This window comes from Sturnus vulgaris, unplaced genomic scaffold (genome assembly GCF_052056855.1).
Source record: "Sturnus vulgaris isolate bStuVul1 unplaced genomic scaffold, bStuVul1.hap1 Scaffold_195, whole genome shotgun sequence".
NCBI classification, from domain to species: domain Eukaryota; kingdom Metazoa; phylum Chordata; class Aves; order Passeriformes; family Sturnidae; genus Sturnus; species Sturnus vulgaris.
Window position 1 is genome coordinate 16413398 of NW_028276170.1, and position 24821 is coordinate 16438218.

At 51.2% G+C, this 24821-nt stretch overlaps 1 protein-coding gene across 1 annotated transcript; it reads left to right on the forward strand.

The window, feature by feature from the left end:
* Positions 1–6912: 6912 nt before the first annotated feature.
* Positions 6913–9385, forward strand: LOC148218122 (uncharacterized). The gene is made up of 2 exons (XM_088158253.1): positions 6913–7173; positions 7524–9385. Exon 2 carries the CDS (start codon positions 7534–7536, stop codon positions 8188–8190), a length of 657 nt encoding a protein of 218 aa, XP_088014379.1. The 5' UTR covers positions 6913–7173; positions 7524–7533; the 3' UTR covers positions 8191–9385.
* Positions 9386–24821: the final 15436 nt, after the last annotated feature.

A 24821-nucleotide genomic window follows, 5' to 3' on the forward strand; every position in this document is an offset into this window, starting at 1 on the left:
CACCCCTCATCCCCGGCCTGCAGCCGCCCATGGAGCCGCTGACCACAACTCCCTGCCTGCGTCCATCCGGCCAATTCCTCTGGCCCCGCACAGCCCAGCCTGCAAAGCCAGCACCTGCTGGGCACCTGCTCCATGCCACTTCCAGGGGCTTGGGCTGCTGAAGGGCTGCTGGGCTGGGCCCTTTGTGACACAGGGCCGTTCTATCGGGTTCCTGGGTGCTGTTGGCCATTCTGTTGTCCTGGTGACATGGCACAGCCCCGCCCTGCAGGGGTATATACGGGGCACAGGGCCCTGCGCTGCCCAGGGCCAGGAGTGCCACTGGCTCAGGAGGAAGCAGCTCCTGGGATCTCTGTGCTCCAGACGACGTTACACATGGAGGAGGAAAAGGTGAACCCTGTTATAAATGAGAGACAAAAGTCTCGATATTCAGCAAAGTTTAGATTGCTTTATTTGATATAGAAAGAGCAAGCAGCGCTGGGGAACGTGAGGGGTCACCGCCCACTCCACGCTCCACCGAACCTCGGTTTGCAGCCTCTTCTTATACTGTGGGTTCTCGTTGTACACAAATTCACAAAGCCTTTGGGTGATAATCAGTCACAGATAGCCATCCGGTCCTTATAGATAAGCACCAGAGAAGTTCTGGAAGTCTGGTCCTTGAGATAGGCAGTATTGATTAGACAAAGGCAGGAAGGGCTTTTTGGGAAGTCTGAGTTTGCAAGCTGGTAGTCGATACAACTTATTTGAAAAACATAACATAACATAATGTAAGATAATACAACATAATATAACATAACAAGGTGATTTTAAACAGAATTATTTTATCATATAATTTCCTTTATCTAGTGTCCATGCTTCACTTCAGAGCTTAGTATACTGGTTTATACAAACCCCAATGCTTTTGTGATTAACACGAATCTTTTGTCAATTATCACACCAGTCAAATCCAAAACAGTGGGAACATTCTGACAAGTCTCCGAGAAAATCCTAATGTATTTAACACTAATGCTCCGAAGAAGATCAGATCTTAATCTGTAAACACATTCCTGGTAGTCAGAGGCCATCTCACTAGCAGAGGGGAGAAGCTTCCTGCAGATGCAAGAGCCTCCTTGGTTTCATGTGAATCTTTCCTGCTGCAAAGCGTGGGGGGTTCCCCACTGGAACAGGGACAGCGTTCTGGGAACTGACTGTAGGCTGAACACAAGTGGCTCCAGGACACTTCCTGCTGGGACACTTGCCTCTGGGAACAGCTTCTTGGAGATGGCTGGGCTCCCCTTTTTACTTCCAGGCATTTCCTGCCCATCTGCATCTTCAGGGATGAGGCTGTTTGTCTCATAGCCGTGGCTCTGAGGGAGCAGGGACGCCTGTCCAAAGGGCTGCCTCCCTCTGCACTCTGGCTGCTCTCACCCAGGCTCTGGCAGGGGTGAAGGCTCTTGCAGAAATATCCCAAGGCTGGAGATCTTCCTCACCCTGCTCCTCCACTGCTGATGCCACAGAGTTCCCTGCACATAGGAACATCACCTTTTCTTCTGCAGGAACCTGTTCCAGCACAACACCAAGGGTCTTCTCCTGTGGCACTGCCACAGCATCCTTAAAGCCGTGGACTAGCAAGTGACAGCTCCTGGAAACTGCTGCTGTGTGTCTGGCTGCAGGAAACCCCTTCTGGAATGCCCTTGGTCTCTATTTTTTGCTTTCTGGATTTTCCTGGCCAATCTGCATTGATTGCCAGAGAAAATCGCGAGGGTGCGGCGTGAGCAGCGGCCGAAAGCGCTGAGCGGGGCCATCAAACCCAGCCCAGCAACTCCCGGCGTTCGCCAGCCCAGAGGTGGCGCGGGCAGCGCGGCCGAGGGTGGAGAACCAGCCCGGCTGTGCGGGAGGGCTCTCACGTGGGAATGTGGTTCTCTAAGAAGGCCATAACTAAATGCTTGCATGGGGGTTTTGGCTTCTGGAGCAGTGGGGTAGGGCTGTTGTTGGTTCCTACCCCTCCATCCCATGATGATGTAAGGGGTGAGGGATGCCATGTGTGCTGTGCACTGGCAGTGATCCTCAAGAAGTCCTTCTAATCCTCTCCTTCGAGCTAGTCAAGCTCCTGGAAATGACAGGACAGAAAAAGAAAAAAAAAAAGCTCAGCTTTGTGCCCTCCTGCCCTTGTGGGGTGAGGGACAGGAGGCAGAGGTCCAGCTTGGTCTCTCTCTGACCTTTCCTTTGAGACAACACTGTCTGCTCCCACCACAAAGGCACAGAGGGTGCTCTTTGCCCCCACCAGTGGGAAGTGGCTCTGCTGAGCCCACTGAGAGTGCTGGAAGATGAGTCTGTGAACTAAACAGTTGAATATTGCCTAGAGGGGGGTAGCAGGCAGTAGATGTGCCACCATTCTCTTTCCAGGACCCCACGGGGAGTACTAGAACAGAGGTCTGTGAGGCTGAGAGGTTGAATATTGCCTGGGAGGGTGGCAAGCACTGGATGTGACTCGTCTCATGTGGGCACTGGCCTGGCCTTTCCTGTTTGTGCAGAACAAGCTCACTGTTCACCACGGGTGTTCTCTTTCCAGCACAGATTCTCTGAGTGTTGTTTGCACTGGGAAGGAGATTTCTAGGTTGTCTTTTGTTTCTTCATTAAAGGCGAATGATGGTGGGCAGAGCTCTGCAGAGAGTGAGATGAAGAAAGGAACAGGGTTGGTTGTCCCTAAGAACATGAGAGGAGAGGAACAGTCCCCTTGTCCCCCCCCCCCCCGAGCCTCGCCAGAGTGAAATAACTAAGAAATTGTCCCCAAAGACCGGGTTTTGTGAAGCCTTGTGCTGCCTGCAGGAATGCGGGACCTGTCTTCGAGTATGTGTGTGGGGGAGGGTTGGGGAAGTAAGAAGAACTTCTAGGGACATATTTTAACTACTTGTAGGCATGAACTGTGCCACAGTGTCCCACCCATACTCCCCTCTCCTGTCCCCATCCCCACCGTGTCATGATCCCACAGAGAGACCCACAGGGGGGTCGGGGCCAGGAGGGCTCTAGAAAAGTGCAGTGCACACGTGTGCCAGTGTGCAGAGCTCTGTGTGCACACACGGACACCGAAGTGCACACGTGTGTCAGTGTGCACAGCTGCACACACGGATATTTTCTAGCGTGTCCAGATGTAAGAGTGCCCGTCCTGCTTTGCACAGTGTCCATGTGTGCGGGTGTGCACAGCACTGTTCACATCTGTGCACTGCTGTGTACACGTGTGTGGAGTCTGTGCACAGCTCTGTGCTTGTAGGTGTGCACAGCTCCGCAAGGGTGAGCACGGCTCTGTGTGGGACATCCGTGTGTCAATGACACTGCACGTATTCGTGTGCACGAGCTCTCTAAGGACAACAGGTCTTGTGCTTGTGGGCAGGTGAGCATTAGTGGAGACTGTGCCTAGGTGGGTGTGTGTGTAGCATGGATGTGCTGGGGGGTGTCTGTGTGTGTGTGTGTGTGTGTGTGTCTGTGTGTCTGTGTGTGTGTGTGTGTGTGTCTGTGTGTGTCTGTGTGTGTGTGTCTGTGTGTCTGTGTGTCTGTGTGTCTGTGTGTGCCCGTCTGTAAGAGCCAAAACGAGCTATGTGGGGCTCCAGACGGCTCTTTAAGATGCTGTTTTTTGTATCCAGATGATACCGCAATTCACAGGTCGTGGAGCCTTTTCAGCCACAGCTGTAGGTTCGTCTGAAGCTTCTCTAGTTCTGGTTACAGTGCATTCTATACTTTCCATTACAGAGCATCCTTTACTGTTACCTATAGCCTATCCTTACTACTAACATTACCATATTCATGTTACTATTGTCCAATCACCAAAGGTTAGTATGACACACTTTAAGCTCGAAGTACTTTTTCAGTTTTCTTGCATTGGAAAATTCTGAGCTCTTTTCTCTACTTGCCACACCAGCTTTCTTGTTTGTCTGTGAAAATCTTTTTGCTTGTTAAGAACATCTTTTGTTTGAGATGGATTTATCCTTTGCTCTAAGTCACACAAGCCCCGTCCCCCTCGCTCGCTCTTTGTCTCCTGGTGGCGGCGGCCCCGGGGCCGGGCTCTCCCCGGCTTGGCCCAATCAGCGCGCGAATTCGAGGAGTGACAGCGGAACCAGCCAATCGCCGCGAGGGGCGGGCTCTGCACGCGGCACGGACTCTGCTCCCTTTGCCCGAGCTCCGCCATTTCTCGGAAACCTCGCCTGAGGAGCGGGCAGGAGGCCAAGGAACCGCTGCTGCCCTGAACCGCCGGGAGCTCGGGGTGAGCGGGAGCTGAGGGCGCTGGGAGCTGGGGGTGAGTCCGGGATGGAGCCCAGACCCACCTGCAGCCTCGGCAGGAGCCGATGCCGGAGCAGCGCTGGCTCGTCCCGGTTGCTGTGGGTAGCACAGAGGTAGCTGCCCTTGTCTCTGGGGCTCTACGGGATAATTCACGTGGCGAGAGGTTTGTGTGCACAAAAGAGACAGAGGAGTCCTGTAAAAGTCACTTTATTCATGAACAAGGGGAGAGGCCATGCGGCATTTGTAATGCGGTCTCTAAAACGCAGCCGCCTTTTTATCCTCATTTTCCAGGCCGGATCTCCCTCTCCCTTTCCCCACTGCCTGAGGTACTTGGAAGGTTCAGACTTCGCGATCCGCCTACTTCATGCCCTCGTTAATATGCACCCCTCCTTTTGTATAACATCCGATATTCCCGGCTCTGTTAAGTGTTTCTCCTTCTCGAAGTTCAGGAATTGAGAAGGATCTTGGTTGAGCAGCTGTCCGTGCCAATTAGTTTTCTGAAACTGGTGGTTTGTCTTGTTACTTCCTTTTGTACAAATTCCTGGCCCTGTCTCCGGGCACATTCATCTTACTCTGTTCAAACCCTCTTCTCATTTTCTCAATAATTATCTTCACTAACTTTATTACCATTGACTTAGTCTCTTTTCCTGGATCCTCTTTGATTTTGGGATTATTCTCAGTGACCTCATTCCCTGTCCTTTTGTAGCCGTTTCTGGATCAGGAGGCCTGGCTGCCACCTGCGTCCCCTTGCTCACCTGCTGAATGAGCTGCACTCAGTGCATGGTAAAAAGATGAGAGTTGCTGCAGCACATCAGAGGAGGAACAGCATTCGTTTAACCCATGGTCTGCCAGGGAACCACAGAAACGTGTCCCATTCTCATCCTTTCTACATTTGGATTGGAATATGAGCTATTTTCTTCTTTCCTTTGTTATCCGTTTCACCACTTTTTGGTTATCATCTGTTTGCAAATAGCAGTTTCAATCATTTAATTTTCCACAAACTCCTCTCCTTCTTTTAATAGATAATCTGATTCTATCCCATGGTGAAATGTCTCATTGTTCATTTCCTTGGATTGGTGGGCAGTAAAGTCAGGAGCTGGAGCTGTCTGGTTGGTTATTATTTCGAGGACAGTTTTTAACCTAATTATGCCACTCAGATTATGATTATGATTTTTTATCTCCTGGTACGAAATCATTAGGGCTTGCAGGGGCTGGTCCGTGGTGTTGTAGGATTTGTTCTGGTGGCCGTTCATCTTTTTCCCATTTTCGGGTGCTCCCTCCAGCCAGGGCTGCATCAGTTGACCACTTTTCTCTAAATAATCATCAAATACTTGGATTCCCAACTGATTTCTCTGAACAGTGACAGCACATGTTGGACTGGGGAGAGGGATTATTCCCCCCTCCCACATTTTTCATGAAGTTTTCACAACGTTTTCCTTTGCTGTTTCTCTTTGCAGCTTAACCAATTTCTGTTGCAGTCAGATATCCTCACTATGGGCTCTGCCTTTAGTTGTGCAAATTCCATCTGTGCAAGCAGGCAGAGCTTGGGGTGAAGGACAGAGGAAATCAGCGAAATTCCTCCCCCAGGGAACAAGACCCTGGTACATTGTGCACACTTTGCCCTAGCTGTGTTAATTTCCATTTCTAAAGCTGCTCTCCTGCTGCCTGAAACCGATGCTTCTCTTCCAGAGCAGCCCTTAGGTGATTCACAGGTGCACCCCCCACAATTTGCATTTTTTTTTGCCTTTTTTTTTCTTTTTAACAATATTTTCTTAAATGTTTATGCATTAAAGCATCACCTTTAAAGCTTTTCTGGTGTTGCAAAATCCACCCTAAACGTGAACATGGTAAAACCCATATGGAAATGTTGCCATCATTAAGAGCCACTCAAAAATATACACAAAAAATTTCCAATGCAATCAAGATTTTTCTACTTCTTCTCCAAGGAGCAAAAATTGCTTGTCACATCCTTGGCCCAAACCTAACTGACAACACAAAAGTAGAATTATTCTCCACTAGATGAAGAATTACTGGGGTAAAAAATTTCACCCACCATTTGCAAGGGAGATAATGGAATATCTGCCCTGGATCTGGCACTTTTTCTGGCCAAAGCCAATGGCAAAAGCCATAGCCATGGCATCTTGGCTTCTATCACCAGCTTCCAAAGGTGTTTCTTTATTTCCCGTTTGTTCTTTCAACCTGACCTGAGCTCTGGGGGTGCAAGGGCTTGTGGAGGTCCCATTGTATTCCTAAAGCAGCCATGGATGCACGTGGGAGGAGCAGGTGGGATTGTGCAGGAGAAGGAGGAATAATAGGAGGAAGAGTAGGGAGCTGCAGCAGGGCGACTGTGGAGAGAGGAGTGGCTGAGGCCCCAGCTCACACAGGGACCCTCCTGCCCAGCAGGGCCCAGAGCTGGAAAGGTTCCCCAGCACGGCTGGAGGTGCTGGCAGAGCTTGGCCCAGCTGGACAGCTGCCCCTCAAGGCCCTGGCGAGCAGGGGATGTGTTTTAGGTCACAGGACGTGACCAAAAGTACAAATTCTATCACCATCTGTGGGGCAGTGGTCCTTATCTCTGTGGGAGATATCCTCTGCTAATGGGCCATCTGTTAAAACCAGGTGGGGCAGTGTTCTTTATTTTTTCAACAACCCATCCTTCCTCCAGGAAGATATCTTCTGTTAATGGGCCATTGAGTTCCACTGCATGACTGATAAAATTCCATCATCCCATTGGGAGATGCTCCAGCCAGGGGGAGGAGCCAAGCCTTTCCTACCTAGATAAAATCTGAGATTTGGAACACCAAGGCAGCCCTTACCCACTGGTTTCCAGAGGACAAGAGCTACCAGACCTTTCTACAGCATCACTACTACAACAAGACCCCGTCATCTGAACTGCCACCACCACCCTAACTAGCGGCGTGTCAGGTTGTATTCTGATTCTGTCAGTTGTTTTCTTTTGTACTATTGCATGTATTTTTTTTCTCTTATCATTTTTCATATCAAATTGTATTTCTGACTTGGAGTCTCTCACTGGTTTTGCTTTCAAACCAGCACAATTTTGGAGTGGATTTTGGCTGAAGCGTTTTATTTGGGGAGATTTGATCCGTGTCTTAAAGTCTGGAGGATTTTGGGTGGGAATCTTGGTGTTTGGGAGGTTATTAGAGACACAAGATGCTCAATGACTTCCAGAGATGAACTTGGGCAAGGAGGAACACCCAGTTTATGGAGCTCTCTTCTTGTTATTTCCCCCTAAACCAGGATTTTTCATTCCCCAGGTGTGCGGGGATGGAGGAGGCAGAAAAGCCCAGGAGATCTCTCTCGAGGAGGGGCTGCAAACCCAGCCCAGGGAGCTGCGAGGAGGAAAGACCCTCCCTGAGCCGGGAAGGCGGCCGGAGATCCAGGCAGAGCTCAGAGCTGGTGGAGGAGCCTCCTGGAGGGGAGAAGCCCCACAAGTGCTTGGAATGTGGGAAGAGTTTCAACTACAGGTCCCAGCTGATCCGGCACCAGAGGATCCACACTGGGGAGAAGCCCTATGAGTGTGGGAAATGTGGGAAGAGTTTCAGGACCATTTTTCATCTGATGCAGCACCAGGTGATCCACACAGGGGAACGGCCCTACACCTGCTTGGAATGTGGGAAGAGCTTTGGGCATAGTTCTCACCTGAGAAGGCACCACCGCATCCACACTGGGGAGAGGCCCTACGAGTGTCCCAAGTGTGGGAAGAGGTTTCAGACCAGCTCCCATGTCCTCCTACATGAGCGGATTCACACAGAGGAGAGGCCCTTCCACTGCCCCGACTGCGGGAAGGGATTCAACCGCAACGACATCCTCACTGTCCACCGGCGCATCCACACTGGGGAGAGGCCCTACGAGTGTCCTGAGTGTGGGAAGAGCTTCTCCAAGAGCTCTCACTTGACCCGACACCAACGGAGGCTCCACTAAGGGAAGCCCTGTGAGTGCCCCGAGTGTGGGAAGAGCTTCGTGCTCTGCTCCAGCTCCATCCCCCATGGGAGGATCGGTGTTGGATGATCCCCAGTGACCCCCGTTGGGCAGAGCCCTGGTGATCCGTGGTCCTGGTGATCCCTGTTGGGAAGTCATCTGGCTGGGGGGACTCTGCATGATCCTGTCTCCCTGTGGGCACCTGGATGAATGTAGGATCAGGAACGTCCATCAGGGCTCAAACTGACATTGGGAATTCCTTGAGGAGAGCAGATTTGTTGACTTTGATCCCCAGAAAATCTTCTGCGTTCAATCCTATCTTCTGGTGGCATCCAGGAATGCTGAACAATCTTGGAGATCTTTTCCAACCTCACTGATTCCAGGATTTTCATTTCCTATTGCCCAAGGTTGTCTTCCGCAGCCAAATGGTGATGAACTGAGGCAAAAAATCAAGATTTTGGAGACAGTGGGGTGGAAAGTCGTCCAAAAAATATTTTTCCCTCCCACTCAAGCACATAGGTCCTCAGCTCACACAGACAAGGCAATCCTTTTCTTTTAGCCTCGATTCGCTTTTCATTTCTCTTCTTCTCTTCTTTTCATTTCTCTTCTCTTCTTCTAAAACAAGTAACACAGTTGAAAATAAAGACACTGAACTGAGACATGGGTGTGGATACGGAGGGACAAAGACATGGTGGGGCACAGACATGGAGAGTTGAATCATGGTTTTAAAGAGTTAAGATTTTTGCTAAGGGTAGAAGGAGCTTCCATGACCAAGATGTAAGTTAGGTAGGTAATTACTTGATCCTTAGGCAAGAGCTAATTGGTATAATTATCTGCTATTATGAACTTAGGTATAGAAGAACATAAAATAATAAACCGTTATTTATGAAGCACGAGGCCTTGGATCGTGCCAGAGGGTCACAGAGACCTGATGAAGACTCTCCTGACTTCATCCATCGAGACCACTGACCCATTTCGAGAGCACTGACCCAATTCAAGAGAAGAACTGCGCACGCGTGAAGGACGAATGGGCTCATTTTAATATGGGATGGGGATGGGAGGTGCTGGGGTTATGCACATGTATTGTATGTAAGATCTTGGGCAATAAATAGAGGGCAAAGAACCTTGTTTGGGGCGGTCACGCTTTTGGGAGGTGACTCCTGTGCTGGTGAATAAACACACCACTTTGTAACTTTAATTAGTTACAGCGCCTTTGTCCGTGATTATTCCGGTTTTTAACGATTCAGGGGGACAAACTGCGGTCACATGGGGACACTGCAGGGACATCGTAGTGACCCAAAACAGGACAGGCAACCACAGGGTGGCCCTGATGTCCCCAAGGCAAGGCACCAAGGTCCCCAGTGTCCCTTGGGGTGACAGTGCCGCCCCCATGTCCCCACCCTGTCCCTGCATCCCGCGCTGCCTCCAGCTTTCGCATCACTTCCTTGTGTCCCTCCACCGAGGTCCCCAAGGCCACCACGATGTCCCCGAGGGCCTGGGCAGCTCTGGGGAACCCCTGTCGCCATGTCCCCCATGTGTCACCACCATGTCCTGGTTAACAGCGTCCACTAAGGTCCCCAGGTGCCATGTCACCGTGTCCAGCTGCCCCTGGACATTGTGGTGACCTTGCTGGTGGCCGCGGGGGCCTCAGCGCTGGCCCTGGCGGTTGCCACGCCCTGGGCACAGTCACGCAGGTGCTGGGCCATGGCCTGGTGCTCACGGGCGATGGTGGCCAGGTGTCACCGCGATGTCACTGAGGCCTGCAGGGTCACCTGGCAGGACACGGCCACTGTGCCCAGGGCCAGCAGCAGGTGACTGTCCTCGGTCACCCCCAGCGCAGCGCGCGCCGAGTCCAGGGACACTGCGGGGACATGGGGACACTGCACAGGTGGCACCGGAGACACGGCAGCAGGGCAACCAGCACAGTGGCACCTGAGCAGTGGCACCAAGAACACCCTAGAGCCACCAGCCCAGGGCTGCCCCAGTGTCACCATCCCAGTGCCACCCGTTCAGTCTCAGTGTCACCAGCCCAGTGTCCCCAGTTCAATCCCAGTGTCCCCAGTTCAACCCCAGCGCCACCAGAGCTGCCCCAGTGTCCCCAGTCCTGTCCCAGTGTCACCAGCTCAGTGTTCCCAGTTCCTTCCCAGCCCAGTGTCACTGCCCCATTGCCACCATACCAATTTCACCATCCCAGTGCTCCCAGTTCCCTCCCAGTGTCTCCAGTCCATCCCAGTGTCCAGTGTCTCCATCCCAGTGTCCCCCATCCTGTCCCAGTGTCCCTGTCCCAGTGCTCCTAGTTGTGTCCCAGTGTCACCAGTTCCATCCCAATGCCACCAGTTGTGTCCCAGTGTCACCATCCCAGTGCTCCCAGTCCCATCCCAGTGCTACCCCCCCATTGTCACCATACCAGTGTCACCAACCCAGTGCCACCAGTTCTGTCACCACCCAAGTGCCACCAGCCTGGTGTCACTAACCCAGTTCCAGCCCAGTGTCCCCAGTCCTATCGCAGTGCCACCAGTCCTGTCCCAGTACCACATCCCCAGTGTCCCCATACCAATGTCATCACCAGCCCAGTGTCCCCAGTGCCATCCCAGTGTCCCCCATCCTGTCCCAGTGTTCTTGTCCCAGTTGTCCCAGTTGTGTCCCTGTGCCAGCCCAATGCCACCCTGTCATTGACCCGTACCAGTGTCACCAGCCCAGTGCCACCAGTCCTGTCCCAGTGTCACTAGACCAGTGCTCCCAGTGCCAGCCCAGTGCTCCCAGTGCCAGCTCAGTGTCACCATCCCAGTGTTCCCAGTTCCATCCCAGTGCCACCAGTTCTGTCCCAGTGTCACCACCTCAGTGTCACCAGTCCCTTCCTAATGTCCCCATCCCAACGTCCCCTTTCAGTGTTCCCAGTTCCATCCCAGTGTCCCCAGTGCCATCTCAGTGTCACCAGTGCCACCCATGGCACCACCCCCATGTCCCCAGTTCAGTCTCAGTGTCCTCAGTCCTGTCCCAGTGTAACCAGGCCACTGCTCCCAGTTCCATTCCAGTGTCCCTGTCCCATCCCAGTATCCTCCATCCTGTCCCAGTGTTCCTGTCCCAGTGCTCCCAGTTGTGTCCCAGTGTCACCAGTTCCATCCCAGTCCCATCCCAGTGTCACCAACTCATTGTCCCCATACCAATGTCACCATCTCAATGTCACCAAACCAGTTCCCTCCCAGTGCTCCCAGTGCCAGCCCAGTGTCCCCATCCTGGGACAGGGGAAGGTCTCTACTGGTCCATACTGGTCTGTACAGGTCTGTACTGGCCCATACTGCTCTATACTGGTTTATACTGGTCTATACTGGTTTATACAGGGTTTTACTCACACACAGCACCATCAGCCCTATGGCCAGCCCATGCCCAGCCTGGAGCTCAGCTCACCCAAACTGGTCTGTACTGCTCTATACTGGTTTATACTGGTCCATACTGGTTTATAGTGGTCTATATGGGATTTTACTGGTCTGTACTGGTTTTTACTGGTTTTTACTGACACACAGTATCATCAGCCCTATGGCCAGCCTGTGCCTGGCCCAGAGCCCAGTTCACCCAAACTAGTCTATACTGGTCCATACTGGTTTATACTGGTCTATACTGGTTTATACTGGTCCATACTGGTTTTTACTCACACACAGCAGTGCACAGCACCATCAGCCCCACGGCCAGCCTGTGCCCAGCCCATAGCCAGCTCTGGCACTGCTGTGCCCCTTCCTCCTCCTGCTCCAGCATCATCATCACTGCTGCCTCAGCCAGGACCCCTTGGTGCCGCAGCTCCTGCTCGTCCTCGTCCCCCAGGGTCCCCTGGGCCACTGCCGGGGCCACCTCGGCCTTTCTGGCCTCCTTCAGCTCTTCCAGGGACACTTGGGCCTGATACAGCGTGACCTTGGCTTCAGCCAGTGCTGCAGGGACGGTGCTTGGTGTCCTCAAGGCCTTGGCCAGGGCCACCAGGGCCACCAGGGCCACCAGGGCTCGGCGCCACATGGTATCTGCCTGGCCCAGCTCGGGGGGGAGGGCAGGGGCGGACAGCTGGGGACAGGAAATGGGGGTTAGGGGGTGGGGGAGGAGTTGGGGAGTTCTGGGGAGGGATTGGGTGGGGTGTGGGTGGTTCCAAGTGAGAATTCTCAAGGATTTGGGGGTTCCCAGATGAGGCTCCAGGGGGTTTTGGAGTTCCCAGGTACCCAAATGAGATTTTTGGGGGGGATCCCAGGTGAGCATTCCCAAGGATTTGGGGTTTCCCATGTGAGAATTTCCAAGGATTTGGGGTTTCCCAGGTGAGGGTCCAGGGGGAGTTTTGGGGTTCTCAGTATGATAATTGATAAAAGATTCGTGTTAATCACAAAAGCATTGGGGTTTGCATAAACCAGAATACTAAGCTCTGAAGTGAAGCATGGACACTAGATAATGGAAATTATATGATTGAATAATTCTGTTTAAAATCACCTTGTTATATTATATTATGTTGTATTATCTTACATTACATTATGTTATATTATGTTATGTTTTTCAAATAAGTTGTATCGGCTACCAGCTTGCAAAATCGGACTTCCCAATAGCCCTTCCTGCCTTTGTCTAATCAATACTGCTTATCTCAAGGACCAGACTTCCAGAACTTCTCTGGTGATTATCTACAAGGACCAGATGGCTATCTGTGACTGATTATCGCCCGGAGGTTTTGTGAATTTGTGTAAAGATGTTTATTCGACCACCACTGCTTACCTGGCAAAATTTTAACAACAAAAAAACCCCAAAAATTATTAATTACAACGAGGAACCACAGTATAAGAAGAAGCTGCAAACCAAAGTTCGGTGGAGCGTGGAGTGGGTGGTGACCCCTCACGTTCCCCAGCGCTGCTTGCTCTTTCTATATCAAATAAAGCAATCTAAATTTTGCTGAATATCGAGACTTTTGTCTCTCATTTATAACAATTTGGTGCCGAAACCCGGGATGTCCTTGGAGCCCTGAGAGGCGCTGCGATTTCGGGGAGGCGCCCCACTGCTGTGGCCCCATTCGTCAGTGATTCTCGGGACCCATCGACGTCCCGCACCATAGAGACTGAGCAAGGAAAATCTCCCCGGGAGACCGCGGCAAAATCACCTGGAATTCTCGTGCACAAAGAGCCAGACAGGAGCATCGGACTGTGAGTATCTGTGTGGTTTGGTGGGGATGACTGTGTGCTTGCCTGAATGAGACGTGGCCTTTGCTGCGAAGCGAGAGTGGAGTCCTTCTATCCGCGTTTCCAGCATCCCGCGAGGGACCTGGCCGGTGACCGGACGAAGCGAGTGAGCACAAAGGGAGAGACTGCTTTTCTTGTCCTAGCCCAGGTAGAGGCTGGGTCATTCCCACCCTAGTCCAGGTAGAGGCAGGACCCGGAAAGGGGGTGGGGGGGGGGGAAGGGGAAGGGGGAGGAAAAGAAAAGCAGATTGCAACACACCAGTCACGGAGGGAGAAGGGAAAAGCTGCTTTTCCCATCCCAGCCCAGGTAGAGGCGGGTTCCAGTCCATCCTGACCCGAGGAGAGGCAGGGGTTCAAGCAGAACACATCGGGGAGTACAAACACCTCAAGACAGTCCCTTGAGGTAAAAATGGGACAAAGAGGGAGTAAAATTCTGAGTCCCAGGGACCCACGAAGAGGTTCGAGTTCATTTGGTCCACAAGGAGACTGGGAAAATAAAGACAAGACAAGTAGGTTGCCAGAAATAGCACCAGGCAGCCCTTTGGGAGAAATATTAAAATGTTGGGACACAGGGGCGATATACAGAGGAAAAAGTAAAGAAAAATTGATTCAATCTTGCATGGTGGAATGGACCAAAGAAATAATCCATAAAGATAACCTATACTGGCCCATGTTCAGATCATTTGAAGGTTGGATTTGTCGGGCATTAAACACATATGTGGCTCGCAAAGAACCATTTAACAGAGAGGAATATGAGTATGCTGCCCTGTGGGCAAAACAGTCCAAGCCATCCTTGATATATACTTTAAGAGAAAAAGAGGATGAAAATAAAAAAAAGGTTACCTGGGAACCCCTTGATAATCTCCCACCTCCATATAATACAGAAAATACAGGAGACCCCCCCACGCACCCACTTCTCCTCCTGGTACTCCCATAGCTCTAAGAACTCGCTCCAGTCAAAGGAATACCAGGAGAGATGGTATCACCAGAGAGGAGGGAGATAACGACACAAAGGCTCGCCTTTACCCCCTGAGGGAAGTGCCATTAGCAGGACAACAGGCTGGATTAATTGGATTTGTAAATGTTCCCTTGAACACAGGGGAAGTGAGGAACTTTAAAAAAGAAATGGGAAACTATTAGAAGATCCTATAGGAGTGTCAGAGAGACTAGATCAATTCCTCGGACCAAGTATGTATACTTGGATGGAATTACAATCTATATTAAGTATCCTATTCACCACGGAGGAACGGGAAATGATCAGACAGGCTGGAATGAGGGTATGGGACCGGGAGCATCAGATTGGACCTAGGGGAGACCAGAAACGGCCATTAAATAATCCTAACTGGGATAATCAAAATGATGTCCATCGCGAATCCCCGACTGAGTGGTTGGAGCGGCTGAGGAAAGATCTCCAAATGTACTCCGGGATAGACCCTGACACACAAGTGGGTCAGGCACTCCTCAAAACCCAATTTATTGCTCGATTATGGGGTGCTATTAGAAAGAAATTAGAAAAGTTAGACGATTGGCAAGATCGGGGTTTACAAGAATTACTAAGAGAAGCAAAAAGCAAAAGCTAAAATCTTTATAGCTGCAGTTCGTGAAACACAGAAAGAAACCCAGCAGAAAGGGGGAGGGAAACCACGAAAACCCCCACCAAAACAAGGAAATGAAGCAGGAAATTAATTATTCACCAAGGCGAACCTGCTTTTACTGTAACAAGAAAGGTCATATAAAGAAAAATTGTAAAGAACGGATACAGGATGAAAAAAAAAAGTTCCAGGAAGACAAATAGGGATGTCAGAGGCTGTATGTACTGGGGACCATACCAGCTAAAGAGCCCTTGATAAAATTAAGGATCTGTCCCCAGGAAGAGGAGGTGGAAGTTTAGTAGATACAGAAACCAAAAAACCCACAATTAAACACCTACCAAAAGGGTGTAAACCTAGTAGAGAAACAGCACTCGTGGTTGGAGCAAAAGGTGAACCATTTCAGGTCCCTATTATTAAAAATGTGCAAATTGAGACCCAGAACAAAGCTGAATTAAAAGATCTGCTGTTACTGCCAGAGGCAGAAAATAATTTATTGGGGAAGGATTTAATAGCAGCATTGGATTTGAAAACTAAAGTATCCCAAGGGCAGTTTAAAATTTTTGCTTTAACCTAAAAGGACGAGTTGCAAATATGTCCTGAGGTGTGGTACACCCCTGGAGAAATAGGGAAGTTAAAAATGAAACCTATCAAAGTGAAAATCACTGATCCCGATTGACCTATCCGAGTTCATCAATATCCAATATCTCTGGAAGGGAGACGGGGCCTTAAGCCTCTCATAGAAAACCTTTTGCAACAGGGGGCTTTGGAACCATGTATGTCCCCACATAATACTCCTATTCTGCCTGTCAGAAAGACAGACGGGAATTACAGATTGGTACAGGATTTGAGGGCTATAAATCAGCGAACTGTTACCAAATTTCCTGTAGTAGCAAACCCTTACACTCTCTTAAAAGAGTTGTCCCCTGACTACACTTGGTATAGTGTAATAGATCTAAAAGATGCCTTCTGGGCATGCCCGTTAGAGGAAAGTAGCAGAGATTGCTTTGCCTTTGAATGGGAAGATCCTGATAAGGGCAGGAAACAACAACTGCGTTGGACAGTATTGCCTCAGGGCTTTACAGAATCCCCCAATCTGTTTGGACAAGCCCTAAAATAATTAATGCAGTCTTTTGAGTCATCAAAAAAGATGTAATTGTAGCCCGTTCATTAAAAAAAAAGGTATCCATATTGTACTGAGTTGTTGTGGTGTCATTCCTATGGTGGGTATCCCCCATTCACATTATGTGTTCAATGTAGAAGAAATAAATGTAAGGAAACTATTAAGGTACTTAATACCCTATCAGCACAAGGAGAAATCGAAATTGATGATCATAATTGGTGGGAGTTATTTGAGAATGGAACGAGATAAAAAAAGAAAGCCAGAGCAGAGGTATTGGCCAAAGAGTGTCAGAAGGGTTGTGTATACCGAGCTGTTACTGCTGTACCTCGTACTGGAATGTTAAAGCTAAAAGCTGGGACAAAATTAAGAAACACTACCAAAAGAGAAAGACGAAGTGGGAGAGCCTAGGACATATTCCCTGCTGCCGAGAAGATGAAACAAACCTCGGCTACTGGCAGCAACCCCGTAGGCCTTGAGGGAGGCAGAGGGATGAAAATGGTCATGGGAGTCATCCTATTGCTAATGATGATAAAAGGAAATAATGCTGATGCTTGTTCCAAGTGTCACCAGACAATTGGGTACGGGGATGCACGGTATCCACCCTTGCCTTCCACACACACATCAATTCGGCCTGCTGTAATAAACACATTATGCACTATTATGGAAAGAAGTGGCCACCAATTTGGGAAAAGGAGGGTGGGCTCCATCGGCATACCAAAGTTGCCCAGTAGGAGAGACACACCTCTGCTTCACAAAAGAAGGTATGTGGGGATATTCAGATCAGGGAGGAGTGCAAGACCACTACAAGCAGGAATTCATAAAAAAAATTATAACTAAAATGTTCAAAGGAACAAGGACAAACCGTGGGGGAAGTTTTAACTTGTATAAGAAAATAAAACAACAACTCAGCGAATGGGACTTACCCACCTTGGGAAAAAATTTATTTGTAGAATTAATGAAAGAAATCACTACTGAACTGAACTTAACTCACTGTTGGATCTGTAGAGGAATGCAGATGACTGAACAATGGCCAAGGAGGTGGGGGGAAGGATTAAGGCCAAAACAGTTGTTACAGTGGAATGAAACAGAAATATCGAGGGGGGGAGTGTGGGAAGTTTAATAATTCTGAATACTGCTTAGAAATTGATGATAATGGTGAAGCAATTACTAAAATTACAGAAAAAAATAAAACGAATAGCCCATGTACCTGTACAAACCTGGAACTCTATGCTTAATAATAATTGGTGAAATAACCTGTTGGGGGGAGCTTGGTGGAAAAAATTAAGGTTTATGTTAACATGTGCATTATTAAGAGTACTGTTCATCCCTTGTCTTGTTCCATGCTTCATTCAACTAATCCAGTCAGTGGTTCAAGTAATGCAAGTTGCTACAATACCAATAGACCCTGAGAAGGCAACAAAATTAATGGCAGTAGATGTATTAAATCCAGTACAAGAAGTACTGACAAAATTTGAAACCAGAACGCGAATCAATGGGATAAAAAAAGAGAAGTGGGGAAATTGTGACAATTGATAAAAGATTCGTGTTAATCACAAAAGCATTAGGGGTTTGTATAAACCAGAATACTAAGCTCTGAAATGAAGCATGGACACTAGATAAAGGAAATTATATGATAAAATAATTCTGTTTAAAATCACCTTGTTGTTATATTATGTTGTATTATCTTACATCACAATATGTTATGTTATGTTTTTCAAATAAGTTGTATCGACTACCAGCTTGCAAAATCAGACTTCCCAAAAAGCCCTTCCTGCCTTTGTCTAATCAATACTGCCTATCTCAAGGACCAGACTCCCAGAACTTCTCTGGTGCTTATCTAGAAGGACCGGATGGCTATCTGTGACTGATTATCACCCAAAGGCTTTGTGAATTTGTGTACAACAAGAACCCACAGTATAAGAAGAGGCTGCAAACCAAGGTTGGGTGGAGCGTGGAGTGGGCGGTGACCCCTCACGTTCCCCAGCGCTGCTTGCTCTTTCTATATCAAATAAAGCAATCTAAATTTTGCTGAATATCGAGACTTTTGTCTCTCATTTATAACAGGGTTCACCTTTTCCTCCTCCATGTGTAACGTCGTCTGGAGCACAGAGGTCCCAGGAGCTTCTTCCTCCTGAGCCAGTGGCACTCCTGGCCCTGGGCAGCGCAGGGCCCTGTGCCCCGTATATACCCCTGCAGGGCGGGGCTGTGCCATGTCACCAGGACAACAGAATGGCCAACAGCACCCAGGAACCCGATAGAACGGCCCTGTGTCACAAAGGGCCCAGCCCAGCAGCCCTTCAGCAGCCCAAGCCCCTGGAAGTGGCATGGAGCAGGTGCCCAGCAGGTGCTGGCTTTGCAGGCTGGGCTGTGCGGGGCCAGAGGAATTGGCCGGATGGACGCAGGCAGGGAGTTGTGGTCAGCGGCTCCATGGGCGGCTGCAGGCCGGGGATGAGGGGTGTCCCTCAGGGAGGGCTCTGCCTCGGCCCCGGGGGGGCCCAATGCGAGGGCGAGGGGCTGGGGGGGCCATGGGGGCGTTCGATCAATGGGGAGGGCCCGGGGAGTGCTGAGAAGGGGGTGGTGAGTGGGGGGATGGGAGGGGTCCCATGGATTTGGGGGGAGTCTTGATGAGTGTGGGGGGAGTCCCATGGATTTTGGGGTCCTGGTGACGGGGGGGAGCGGTGAGTGGGGGGGTCCCATGGATGGGGGAGGGGTGGTGAGTGAGGGGGCTCCCAGCGCTTTGGGGGGATCGGTGAACGGGGGGGCAGTGAATAGGGGGAGCCCCGGTAAATTGGGGGGGGTCCCTGGTGATAACTGGAGGAAGAGAGGGGGGAAAGGAGCGAGCCCCAAGGGACTCCCCCCGGTGCTGGGGACACCCCGGTGCCCCCCCAGCGCACGCCCCCCCCCCATTCCCGCTCCTGTTCCCGGGGGAAGTCAAAGGGGAGGGGCGGAATCCCCGGGATGGGCAGGGGGGGCACAAAGGGGGGTCCGGGCCCTGTGCACCGGAGAGTGGTCGGTACACGAGGGGGGTTCCAGTCCCGGTGCCCGAGGGGGCGTCCCGGTGCCCGGTGATTCGTGAGGGGGTGTCCGGTGATTCCTGGGGAGGTCTCCGGTGGTCCTGGTGCCTGACGGTGGTGTCCCGGTGACTCATGGAGGGGTCTCCGGTGATCTCGGTGCCCGAGGCTGGCGATGTTTGAGGGGGGATCCAGCGGTCCCGGTGCACGGTGACGGTGCTGATTGATGGGGGAGTTCCTCTGGTGGTGCCGGTGCCCGGTGATTGATGGAGGGGGTCTCCGGCGATTCCTCGGGAAAGGGGGGGCGGTCCGGTGATGCCGGTGCACGAGGAGGGGAGAGAGGAAACTCGAGGGTCCTGAGGGGTCCCGGAGCACGAGGACGGTTAAATTCGGGGGTCCTGGTGCTCGGAGGGGGGGTCGGTTCCTGGTGTGTGACACAGAGAGAGACCCCGGTGACACTGGGGACCCTGGCACGGGGCTGGTGACACTCAGGGGCTCCGGGTGGCACAGAGACTCTCCCCAAATTCTCTGGCACGAGGTCCTGGTGGCACGAGGGGCTCTCGGTGATACGAGGAGCTGGTGGCACTCCAGGGGCTCCTGGTGGCACAAGGAGCTGGGGGCAGTTGAGGGGCTCTTGGTGACACAGGGCTCTCAGTGTCACTCGCAGGGCTCTCAGTAACACGAGGAGCCCCAAAATTCCTCTGGATGACACAAAGAGCCCCCCAAACTGGTCTGGGTGACACAAGAAGACGGTGGCACGAGTGGAGCCCTTTGCAGGAGGATCTGTGGCACGAGGACCCCCAAAATTCCTCGAGCGAACCCCCCCGAAATCCTCGCGCGGGAACCGCCCCCCTCAGAGCGAGCCCAACCCCCTCCCCTCCTGCTCCTCACCCCGGGGGTCTCCGGGTGATCCCGCCCCAGGTCCTCCCCTTTCCCCCTTTTCCCCCAGGACTGGGAAGGTTGGAGGGACTGAAGGGGGGGTGCAGGTGTGGGGTTTTTTCGGGGGGGTCCCGGCGGCCCCCGGGGCGGGGTCAGTGCTCAGCAGCGGGGCCGCGCCGCTCGCACCCGTTGGCCGAGATCGGGGGGGCGGGGGCGGCCCGGGGACCCCGCTGGGCCCCCAAATCACACCCGGGTCTGCTGCTTTAGTCCTGTGCTCCCAGCGCTGATTTTTCTCTTTATTTAGTCTTTTGGTGTATTTTTTTTGCTAAGATTTAATAAACCTTTAAAATTTTACAAAGTCAGAGTCGTTTATCCAACCCTGCACTGCCGGGGTAGGAGGTGCAGTTGGAAGGAGGAAGACGTGTGGAAAGCTGGTTTGAAGGGTCTTCATTTACCTCTCATTATTATCCTGCTCTGAGTTTTTGGAGTTTTCTGACAGAAATCTCTCCCCTCTCCCACTCATCCACAGGGCTTGTGGGGCAGTTTTCCCTTTTTGGGGAAAATTAAAGCCATGCACAGACGCTCCTAATTAGGGGTAGCGGCACTGAGGCTCCAAGGCTGCGCGCTGAGCCGGAGGCAGCGAACACGCAGGGCTGGGACAGGCGTGCCGGGAGCTGCGGAGAACTTTGTTTGTGTTTCCAGGCCAATGGCGGCTCGGGCCCGGGCCCGTTCCAGGGCTGTTCCTCATCTCCGCCTTTGCCCTCACACAGCCCGGGGGGCCCTGAGAGCGCGGGCCGAGGCTGGGCCGTGTACAGAGCCCGGCCCTCGCTGCCATTGGCTGATTGTGCCAATGTCACTCCTGGTTGTCGCGCGCTGATTGGGCAGAGCAGCAAAGGCACCATTGTGGCAGCGTCTGTGCGGGCCCGGCAGCGGCGGCAGCGGCCGGAGCCCGGGGAGGCGGCGGCGGAGCTCGGAGGCGGCCCCAGCTCAGGTGGGAGCCACGCTCGGTTGTGCGGGGGCTCGGGGCTCGCTGCGGGCCGAGGGGGCGGCAGGGGGCTCTGGCGGGTTGGTTGTGCCGGTGCCGGCCCGTGTTGGCGCTGGGCTGAGGGCGCTGCGGGAGCGGCTGCCCGCGGTCTCCTTCCCGCTGGGGCCTCGGCAGGAGCCGGTGCCGGAGCAGCACTGGCTCGTCCCGGTTGCTGTGGGTGGCACAGAGGTGTCTGCCCTGTTGCCGGGGCTGTGCGGGAAAATTCCCGTGGCCAGAGGTTTGTGTGCCCGCAGGAGACAGAGGAGTCCTGTAAAAGTGACTTTATTCCTGAACAAAGAGAGACCCCATGCGGCATTTGCCATGCGGTCTCTAAAGCGCCGCCTCCTTTTTATCCTCATTTTCCCGTCTGTACCTCCCTCTCCCATTCCCCTCTGGCTGACGTTTTTTGAAGGTTCAGACTTCCCGATCCACCTACTGCATGTCCCTCTTAATATGCACTCCTACTACGATATTAATCTTGCTGCTTGCAATCCCTCCTTTTCTCATTTTCTCAGGAATTGCCTTTACAAACTTTTAATTTCCATCGACTCAATCTCTTTTCCTGCATCCTCTTTGGCGCAAGGTGTCGTGCATGGTAAAAAGCTGAGAGTTACTGCAGCACATCAGAAGAGGAGCAGCATTCGTTTAAGCCGTGGTCTGCCAGGGAACCACGAAAACGTGTCCCATTCCCATCGTTTCCTTATTTGGTCTGGTACATGATCTACTTTCTCACTTCCTTTGTTATCTGTTTCACCACTTTTCCTTTGTGATCTGTTTGCAAACAGCAGTTTGAGTCATTTAATTTTCCACAAACTCCTCCACTTTCTGTTAATAGATCATCTGATTCCATTCCATCGGGAAACGTTGCATTCCTCATCTGAGTGGATTGGTCGGGAAGAAGGTGAGGAGCTGGAGCTGTCTGGTTGGGTGTTATTTTGAGGACATTGTGTTATCTAATTATGCCATTGAAATGATAAATGACTTCTCTGTCTCCAGATATGAATTCGTTAGGGCTCCCAGGGGCTGGTCCATGGTGGTGTAGGATTTCTTCTGGTGTCTGTTCATCTTTTTCCCAGTTTTGGGGTGCTCCCTGCAGCCAGGGCTGCATCAATTGACCACGTTAATCTTATGAAATCATCAAATACTTGGATCCCCAACTGGTTTCTCTGGATTAGCAAAAACACCCCAGTGCTCTGGAGAGAGGGATGATTTCCCCCCCCCCCCCCCACTATTTTTCATGAAGGTTGCACAAAATTCTGCGTTTGCTGTTTCCCTTTGCAGCTTAACCAATTTCTGTTGCAGTCAGATATCCTCACTGTGGGCTCTGCCTTTAGTTGTGCAAATTCCATCTGTGCAGGCAGGCAGAGCTTGGAGTGGGGGACAGAGGAAATCTGCAAAATTCCTCCCCCAGGCAAGAATAGTTTGGTAAATTGTCCATACATTTCTTCAGCAGAGTTAATTTGCATTTCTAAAGCTGCTCTCCTGACTCTGCCTGGAATGAATCTTATAAAAGTAGGATTATTAAGAAAAAACCTTCTAATGGTGTAGTCTTGTCACCAAAACTGCGGGAAGAACTAAAACTCTTCAACACCATTTCTACTGTTAGAGAATCAAGGAATTGCTTGATTCTGGCCAGGATGTGCAACAGAAATCATTTCATCCACAAATAGCCCGGGTGTGCAGAGAAAATCATTCCATGACACGTGAGTTTTACTAGATTTTCCCTTAACTTTTTACAGTTTGAACCCATAGAAATCCATTGGTTTAATGTTCATTGCTTCCAAGTTGTGTAGTTGTTACTATATAATTTCCTATCGGCCCCGGATTTCTTCCCCTCTATATTAATTAAGTCCGCACTCCTGGATTTCCTTCTCAGCCTTTTGCAGACCAGGCATCTCCAACTATGCCAGGGGCAGTGTCTGGGGTGGGTGTTCCTTGATGTTTCCTGATGGGCCTTAAGGGTCGTTATCTTTGTGAGTATCTTTTGGGCTATTCCCAGTCTATTGAGATGTTAAACTCATCTCTGTTGAGTGGAGGAACATTCCTTAGAAATCTCTTTCAAATTCGTTTCCCCAATGCAAAGGCACATGAAGCCTGAGTAGAGAAATAGATTTTTAAAATTACACTCGTTATATTTTCCGACCATGGAATCCCCGGCAGCCCAGTGTGTGAGTGTAACTGAGGGGCAGAGTGGAATTGTGCCGTTGTCTTCCCCAGCAGCTGTGGCAGTGCAGGCACAGAAAGCAGCGAAGCTCCAGCAGTGGCAGCAAGGATTGGCCCCAGTGTGTGGAGATGCCAAAGGAGGGTGCCCAGGCAGAGGATTTCAGCAGAGGATCTGTGGGCAGGCCCAGGGGCTTGGCCCGATGTGGAGCCCTGGCTGCTGCTGCGTTGCCTTCAGTGCAGGGTCAGTGGTGCCCTCCCATGCTGCTCCTGCAGACGGGAAGTCCAAATTCCTTTGGCATGGCCCTGTTTAACATCCACATCCCATTCCAATTTCTCTTCTGACTCTGGTAGAGCCATGGCTGTGGCGTCCATCACTTTCTTTTTTCATTTTCTCAAATTTTGTTGTTTTTCTTATGTCCATACAATAATATTAAGGCTCTCTGGGGTTAAAAAGTCATACAATATTGTGGCTGGAACAGAGAATCCTCAGTGCAGGTGCTGCAATTGCCTATTAATCCTCAGAGTTGTCCCAGTTCCATTTTAGTGCTGGTTAATGTTAGTTCTGAGATTGCCTGGTCCCTCTCTGGGTCAATACACCACAAATCTTCAGTCAAAATATGTCCCAAATCTTTAACCCTTTTCTCCACCATTTCCTCTTTTATTTCAAATACTCAAAGATGCTTTTTAGCCTAAACATTCAGCCATTTCACAGAGGCTTCTTCTACCACTTCTTGTCCTCCTGATTGCAGCAAGTCATCCACATCCTGCATTAACCCAATCCCTGGGGGTGGGGTAAATTCTTGTGATATTTTCTGCAAGGCTTGCCCCAATAAGGCTGGTGCATCCCTGTAGAAGGACCGGCCATGTCTTTCCCATTTTCCCTTCTACCTCTTGTTCCCACTCAAAGGCAAAATCCAGTTTACCATCCTGTGTAAGTGGGCATCCCCAGAAAGCATCTTTGCCATCAAGGACTGAATGGTGTCAGTGTGAGGAGGGCACCAGGTTCAAGATGGTGTAAGGATGTGAGAGCCCCTGGGTGCTGGGGCTCCCTTGGGCCCTGGGGTTCATCCCTCAGGGGCTGTAGAAACTCTGCCATGGCCTTTGCCTTCCCCTTGGCCTTTTCCTCATCCCTTCTTGCATTCCCCTGCTGTGCCTTTGTGACCAAGTGCTCCAGGGGCTTCTTCTGCCCCTCCTGCAGCCCCCTCAGTGCCTGCGGGTGCTCATCCTCTGACAGCTGCTGAGCTTTCTGCTAAATCATTCCTTTCTGCAGTGACCCAAAGAAAGTCCAGGACACTCCCCTTCACCCATTCCCTTCCCAGCACACCATCACCATCCATCCCCTGTTGTCTAAATTCCTTCTGGACTTCCCTTATTGCTCCCCTGTGTCTCCCTGTCCTTGATTACCTCTGGGAGAATGTGCAAACTTCCTCAACATGCTCCCAAGGGCCCCTTCAGAGATATTTTGGGATCATCATCCCTTTGGCCAGGAGCCCTTCCTGGCTTTCCCTTTCTACCCTCCATGGGTGTCCTGCCATGTTTAGTCCCCGAAGATCCCACTGTAGTCCCTGCTGAGATTTTCAGTGCTCTCTGGCTGCCGACTCTTCCCAGCCCCCCTGATCTGTCACTCGTCTGTCTCCTGGCCCCAGCG